Source organism: Eimeria necatrix, genomic scaffold (genome assembly GCF_000499385.1).
Source record: "Eimeria necatrix Houghton genomic scaffold, Enh_scaff297, whole genome shotgun sequence".
Taxonomy (NCBI): domain Eukaryota; phylum Apicomplexa; class Conoidasida; order Eucoccidiorida; family Eimeriidae; genus Eimeria; species Eimeria necatrix.
Window position 1 is genome coordinate 1 of NW_013653513.1, and position 7,500 is coordinate 7,500.

At 58.7% G+C, this 7,500-nt stretch overlaps 2 protein-coding genes across 2 annotated transcripts; both read left to right on the forward strand.

Annotated features, from left to right (window-relative positions):
* ENH_00040230 (hypothetical protein) lies at positions 1-865 on the forward strand (the record flags this gene model as incomplete). The annotated part of the gene is made up of 2 exons (XM_013580731.1): positions 1-76; positions 328-865. Coding segments are annotated over 2 exons (614 nt in total), but the record flags the coding sequence as incomplete, so codon positions are not given.
* Positions 866-1,292: 427 nt separating this feature from the next.
* ENH_00040240 (hypothetical protein) lies at positions 1,293-4,499 on the forward strand (the record flags this gene model as incomplete). The annotated part of the gene is made up of 1 exon (XM_013580732.1): positions 1,293-4,499. The coding sequence occupies one exon, from the start codon at positions 1,293-1,295 to the stop codon at positions 4,497-4,499; it is 3,207 nt and encodes a 1,068-aa protein (XP_013436186.1).
* Between the last annotated feature and the right edge of the window lie 3,001 nt (positions 4,500-7,500).

Sequence of the window (7,500 nt, forward strand, 5' to 3'; positions counted from 1 at the left end):
CGGGGGCGGGGGGGGGGGGGGGGGGGGGGGGGGGCAGGGGCGTCGAGGCGGGACGTGTACGTACACAAGTGGGCAGGTGAGCTACTGACCCTGGGGACCTCGGGGGGCCCTCTGGAGGGGCCCCCGGGGGCGCCTTGGGGGCCCCAGAGGGGCCCCATAGGGGCCCCCAGAGGGGCCCCTTAGGGGCCCCCAGAGGGGCCCCCAAAAGGGCTGCGCCCTTTGGGAGAAGGGAGATGGTTCGTAGCTGCTGGGGACCCGCAAGGGAGAGTCCGCCTTGTTTATATCTGCTGCTGCTGCTGCTGCTGCTGCTGCTGCTGCCATCTGCAGCGCCAGCTGCGCAGCAGCGGGCAGTCAAGGCAGGGAGGGCCCTGCTGCTGCACTTTTGTTAGCCCATGAGTGTGCAGCAGCAGCACCAGCAGCAGCAGCTGCTGCTGCTGCGGTCCCCGCTGCTGAGTCGCGTGCCTGCCTGGGCTGTTGCCCCTGGCAGCGGGAGGGGGGGTCGCAGCAACAGCAGCAGCAGCAGCAACAGCAGCAGCAACAGCAACAGCAACAGCAGCAGCAGCAGCAGCACAATTGCACTGCTCCAGAAGCCTGTGGCTGTGGAGCCAATCACTGCAGCGTCTGGGGAGGAGCTCAGCAGGCAGCTGGGGCTCCGTCTCTGCAGACTCGAGGGGCCCCTTTGCTGCTGCTGCTGCAGCGCGAGAAAGGGGCCCTTAAAGGGAACATTTTTCGAATTGAAACTAATCAGGTCAATCTTTTCAGGTTTTTGCTGCTAGATCGAGCAGCAGGGGCCCTCGCGAGGGCGCTGCTGCTGCTGCAGCACACCCCGTTGGGCAGCAGCTCGCGGCTTCTTTGCCTTCTCTAGTGCTTCTTCCTTATTTGCTGCTGCTTTTAAACGGAGTCGCACTAATTTAAAAGGCCAAAGGGGCAGCAGCGGGCTCGCAGCAGCGCTGCTGCTGCTGCTGCTGCTGCTGCTGCTGCCCGCGGGCTGTACGAACAGGTCCACGGCGACTGACCACCGCCCGCGCGCATGCAGCCATCACTTTTGTCTTTGTTGACTTCTTCTTTTGCGGAGTTCTTTCAGCCACTCAGATCTTTCCAGAAGACAGAAAATATCTGCCAAACTGCAGCAGATCGCTCTATGTTTCCTGCGAGGCAGCAGCAGTGCGGCGGCGCTCGCAGCCTCTTCCCCAGGCGTGCTGCTGCTGCTGCTGCTGCTGCTGCTGTTGCTGCCGCTGCTGAGGGAAGTGTAGTGTTTAAAATTGCCAGTCAATCTGTTTTACTTTCTCAATATGAAAAATAGAACGCTCTCGGGGGCCCTTGGCCTCCTTTGCTTCGCCCTCCACGCCGCCCCGCTGTCTGCACCAGCAGCAGCAGCAGCAGCAAGTGCAGCAGCACCCCAACGCGCACCAGCAGGGGGCCCCGAGCTGCACCCGGGGCCCCCGCGGGATCTTGATAGTCTTTTTGAGCTTCTTGCTGCTGCTCTCGACTCTGCAGCAGCAGCAGACGCGCAGACAGCCGCCGACAAGCAGCAGCACTCCGAACTAGCTGCAGCAGCAGCAGCAGCAGCAGCAGCAGCAGCGCAGACTGAAGAACCGGAGGACCCTTCGGCTCCCGAGGGCTACTCACAGGTGGTGGGGCCTCCTGGGGGCCCCCCCGGGGCTTTTCCTGAGGCAGCCCCGGGGGGGCCCCTCGAGGGGCCCCCCCAGGGGCCCCCCGGGGGCCCCCCTAAGGGGCCCTTTGTAGATGAGCCACTTATAAGTCCGTCGTTTTATTACCCTCTGTATGAGCCTCCTAATGGTGGGGAAGTGCAGCTGCTGCTCAAGGGGCCCCCCGGGCCCGGGGGGCCCCCCGAGGGGGGCAGGTGGGGCCCCCCAGGGGCCCCCGAGAGCCCCACAGGGGGGCCCCTGCAGCAGGGGGCCCCCTCGCAGGCGCAGCAGCAGGGGGGGGCCCCCAAGGAGGAGACAGCCACAGTGACGGAGACAGATGAAGAAACAGAAACTGAGACAGAAGCAGCAGAAATCGCCAGCACAGACTCCCACACTGGCCCCCCCCCGCAGGGGCCCCCCAGGGGCCCCCAGGGGGCCCCCAGGGGCCCCCAGGGGGCCCCCAGGGGCCCCCAGGGGACCTCCGTGGGGGTCCCCCAGGGAGCCCGTCCCCAGGGCCCCGAGTGCCCCAGGGAGGGGGCCCCCAGCGCTGCTGCAGCAAGACCCCCAGCTGGGGGGCCCCACTCTGCTGCTTCTTTAGGTTCTCTTGCTGCTGCTGCAGCTGCTGAAGGGGCCCCTCCCCCGTCCCCTTCTGCAGCAGGGGAAGACCAAACAGCAGCAGCAGCAGCAGCAGCAGCAGCAGCAGAAAGCATGCCTCGCACTGCTGCTGGAGAAGAGGCGTTGGCGGCTTCCGCCGCAGCCCCTGCGCTAGGAGGGGCCCCGGGGGCCCCCCGGGGGGCCCCCAGGGCCCCTGCAGCAGGGGCCCCCAGAGGGGCCCCAGGGGCCCCTGCAGCAGGGGCCCCTGGGGGGAGCCCGAGGCCACCGCGGGGGCCCCCCTCTGCTTCTCCAGGCAAACCGGAGAGGGTATCGGAGACAGGAGTACCCAATGGGGCCCCCAGCTCAAGGAGGGGGCCCCCCAAAGCTGCTGCTTATGGGGCCCAGGGGGCCCCCCCCGCAGGGGCCCCCACTTCGGGGTGGGGGCCCTCCAAAGGGGGCCCTTCAAGCGCTGCCTCTGGGGCCCCCAAGTCCCCGGGGGCCCCTAGGGCCCCTGGGGCCCCTAGGGCCCCTGGGGCCCCTAGGGCCCCTAGGGCCCCCGGGTCCCCTAGGGCCCCTAGGTCCCCTAGGGCCCCGGGGGCCCCTGGGGCCTCTGGGGCCCCGGGGGCCCCTGGGGCCCCGGGGACCCCTGGGGCCCCGGGGGCCCCTGGGGCTCTGGGGTCCCCCAAGACTCCAGGGGCCCCCAAGGTCCCTGGGGCCCCCGGGGCCGTTGTGTCCCGCGGGGCCCCTGGGGCTGTGGGCCCCCCGAGGGGCCCCCCCGGGGGCCCCCAGGAGGCGATGGTACCCTTTGGGAGCTCGGGGGCCCCCTTCATAGACTTGAGGGGCCCCCTGCCCCGCTGCAGATTAGGGTTTAGTGTTGTGTCTCCCCTTCGGAGTGGGACAGAGGTATATTCGCTGCAGCAGCTGCTGCAGGGCCAGCGGGGGGCCCCCCGGGGGCCTCCCGGGGGGCCCCCCTTGGGGCCCCTGGGGGGGCCCCTGTTGGGGGCCCCCGAGTCCGTCTCAGTCGCGGTGTCCTGCTCCCCCCGGACGCAGAAAATGTACGTGAACCTGGCGAAGACCCGCAGCAGCAGCAGCAGCAGCAGCAGCAGCAGCAGCAGCAGCAGCAGCGGGGGCCGCAGGCTGTGGGGGCTGGTGGGGGCCGCGTGGCAGTCGCTGCTGCAGCTGACGGGCTTTGGAGAGTCTCCAGAAGCAAAAGAGAAAAATTCGGAGGAGACAAAAGTGCTGCTGCAGTTGGAGACAGAGCTGCCTGCTGCATGCGAGTGTTCCCGCGCAGCAGCAGCAGCAGCAGCGCCTGTTTTCGCGGTCAAAAGAGCAGCAGCAGCAGCAGCAGCAGCAGCAGCAGCAGCAGCAGCAGCGGAGGCGGACCTGCTGCTGCTGCTGCGCTGCTCGCCCCCCCTCGCCCTCGAGTTCCCGCTGCAGCAGGGGGGCCCCCTCTGCCCCCTTCCTGCTGCGCTGCAGCAGCAGCCAGGGGGGCCCCCGCAGCAAGCAGCAGAAGTCCTCCAAGTGGGCCCCTGTCTCTTCCGAGTTGCTGCTGCTGCTTTTGTCTCCGTCGTTGCTTCCAAAGACTCCTTCTCAGTCACAGCCCTTGTGGGGCCCCAGGAGCAAATCACTGTCACCCAGCACCTGGGGGCCTCCCAGGGGGCCCCCCAGGGGGGCCCCCCGGGGGGCCCCCCCGAGGGCCCCCAGGGGGGCCCCCAGGGGGGCCCCCAGCGGGGGGGCCCCCACGGGGGGCCCCCGGGGGGCCCCCTGGACTGCCGCATGCGAGACCCTAGGGCCCTGATGTTGTTTAAAGTGCCCTCTTTGTTCTTTCCAGTGGCAGTAGACCCCACAGAATCTGAAGTTAAAAAACTTGATAAAACTCCCCTTAAGGGAGAGGCCCTTTACATCTACACGGGGGCAGCAGCGGGCCTCTCGGGGGCCCCCAGGGGGCCCCCCAAGCCCCAGGAGGGGGGCCAGCAGCAGCAGCAGCAGCAGCAGCAGCAGCAGAGGCAGCCGCAGCAGCAGCAGCAGAAACAGGAGCAGCAGCAGCGGCCGCAGCAGCAGCAGCAGCAGCAGCAGCAGCAGCAGCAGCAGCAGCAGCAGCAAGGGGGCGACCAGGGGCCCCCCAAGGGTAACAAACCCAACAAAAGACAAAAGGGGCCCCCAGGGGACAGAGTCCACTTTAAACAACTTTCGCTGAAAGATTTCCAGGCACTAGAACAGGACCCTGCAGAAGGACTTGCACAGGATGATGACTAAGGGGGCCCCCAGGGGGGCCCCTCAGCGGACCGGGCTCTTGGGGGCCCCTGGGGCCCCCAAGGGTCCCCAGGGATCCCTGAGGGCCCCTGGGGGCCCCTGCAGGGGCCCCGGAGACCCGAGGGGCCCCCAAAGTATTGCCAGGGGCCCCTTCGGGCTTTGTATGAACATGTTTGGCTTCATAGAGCTTTTGTGCATGCGCCCAGGCAGTTGGGGGCCCTGGGGCCCCAGTGGGGGGCCCCCAGAAACCACAGGGGCCCCAGCAGGGGGCCCCCAGAAGCCACAGGGGCCCCAGGGGCCCTACTGGCAATGTGGAGGCCCCCTGGAGGGCCTAAAAGGTCTTGGGGGCCCCCTGGGGGCCCCTGGGGCCCCTCCCTTGCCCATGGGTGCAGCGGGGCTGTGGGGGCTGCTGCTGCTGCAGCAGCAAATGAGACAGACTGCAGCATAGGGGGCCCCAAGATGTTTATGAAATAGAAAAGAATCCCAGAGGGGGCCCCACGGGGCCCCGGAGAGGGCCTCCCAGGGGGGCCCCAAAGGAACACGAAGGGGCCTCGGGGGCCGGGGAAGCCTCTCCCTGGGGGCCCCCAGGGACCCCCAGGGGCCCCCAGGGGCTCCCAGGGGCCCCCAGGGGCCCCTGGGCGTTCCCTGAGGTCTAATAAAAGGAGCTGGTGGCCCCGGCAGTTCTTTGTAGTTTTAAGGTCCCCTAGTGCGCGGCCACTGCACGGCGGGGCCCCTGGGGGCCCGTGGGGGCCCCTCGGGGGCCCCCGGGGGCCCCCGAGGGGCCCCCACGGGCCCAGTTTTTGCTTACCTTGGAGTATCTGGGGGCCCCCAGGGTCCCTTTTATGTGGGGAGGGCCCCTCGGGGGGCCTCCCTTTGCTGCAAGCGCGTGGGGGGCCCCCAGGCTTGCATTATGGAGTGGGTTGAGGCCCTGAGACAGAATTGTTGGAATTGGTTTTGCTTTGGGGCCCTTGAGGGCCCCTGGGGGGCCCTAGAGGCTCCCGCGGGGCCCCAGGGCCTCTGGGGGCCCCTGGGGGCACCCAGGGTCCCTTGGGGGCTCCTGGGGCCCCCTGGGGCCCCCAGGGGCCCCCAGGGGCCCCCAGGGGCTCCCTGAGGGCCCCCTGGGGCCCCCGGGGGCCCCCAGGGGCTCCCTGGGGGCCCCCAGGGGCCCCCATGGTCCGGCGTAGAGCTCAGGAGCCCCTTGAGTGTCGAAGCCGGTTTTTTTGTTTTAATGTTGAAGATGAAATTGGAGAAAAGAAAGAAGACAGGACTTTATTGCATGCGATTTTAGCTTTAAATGATTCAAAGACGAATTCAACAAAGTTTAGAAGAAGTACTTTTGTAGTGGATTTAAAACGGAGTTCAAAAATATGAAAAATTCGAAAAAATATATTTAATTTCAAATGCTGAAATGCATGCAAGAAGTGCGAGGTGGATTTGCAAATTAAAAAGAAATAAAATAAATAGAAATAAAATAAAAAGAAATAAAAAATATAATTAAAGAAATAAAATTTAAAAGAGGAATTAAAATAAAAGGGGATTAAAATAAAAATGAAATGAAATTTAAAAGAAATAAAATCAAAAAAGGCAAATAAGCAGAAAAAATGCGCAGGAGTACATTTATATATACTTTATATATAAATGTGTCTTATATATTATCATTTATATGAAATGATATTTTATATTATATATATTAATTATATTATTATATGTACATTACGCAGATATATTTTATTCATATGGAATATTACTATATATTATATATATGTATGTATTAATTATACTATCATTATTATATATATTATCATATATATGAATCTATATATAAAATAAATATATGTTATATATAACATATTTATATATAATATATATATATATATATATATATATATATATATATATATGTAATAAGTTTAATACATAATAGTTTGTGTGGTGTTGCCTCTTCAATACGTGCAAAGGAAATATTTGAATTGCGTTTGTATGTTAAGGTGCACATTATATGTACTTGTGTACTTAATAATATTTGAATTGTATTTATGTATATATATTATATATATATATTATTTACAGATATACATATATATATATATATATATATATATATATATATATATATATTATTTACAGACATAAATGTATATATATATTATATCTATGATATGTATATATCTATAGTATATATATATATATATATGTATATCTATGACATGTATATATCTATAGTATGTGTATGTATATACATATATATTTTATTTGTATATATATGTATATATACATATATCTATTATATATATCTCTATAATAGATAATATATATTTTATTAATAGATGTACATATATAAATATGTATTATTATATTTGTTATATATATATATATATATTGTAAAGATTTGAACAACATATATAAATAAAAATATTACAAATAAATGCATTTTAGTAATGCATCTGCCTAATGGCAAATTAGGGTTTTGAATATGAACTGCCTCATTTGAAGGTAAATATATTTCTAGGGTTTTGCATTTATAAACAATGAAGTCCCTTCAGGCAGGCTGCAAACCCTAAACCCTAAACCCTAAACCCTAGCAGTTTGAAACCCTAGGAGTTCGGACTTGCACTGTAGGCGGGAGACGCCTCAGAGCTCTGCCAAACCCTCTGTAAACCCTAAACCCTAAACCCTAAACCCTAAGCAGCTCAAAAGGCCTTTTTATTTTTAGCAAAAGGCTCAAGAAGTAGAAATGCAGTTTTAGGGTTTGTGAGCATCAAGCTGTTTGCGGGCAGTGGCGGCGAGGGTTTAGGGTTTAGGGTTTAGGATTGTGGGTTGTGTGGGTTAGGGTTTGGCAGACTTAAAACGGAAGCTGCAAACCCTAATTTTGACACAATTAAGGCTTTAGAAGTGGTTTAGCGTTTTTAGGGGTTTAGGGTTTGAGAAGATTTAGGGTTTAGGGTTTGTAGGGGCCCCAGTGAGGTCACCTGGGGGTGACCTGCACCGCCCTGTGCGGGCAAGG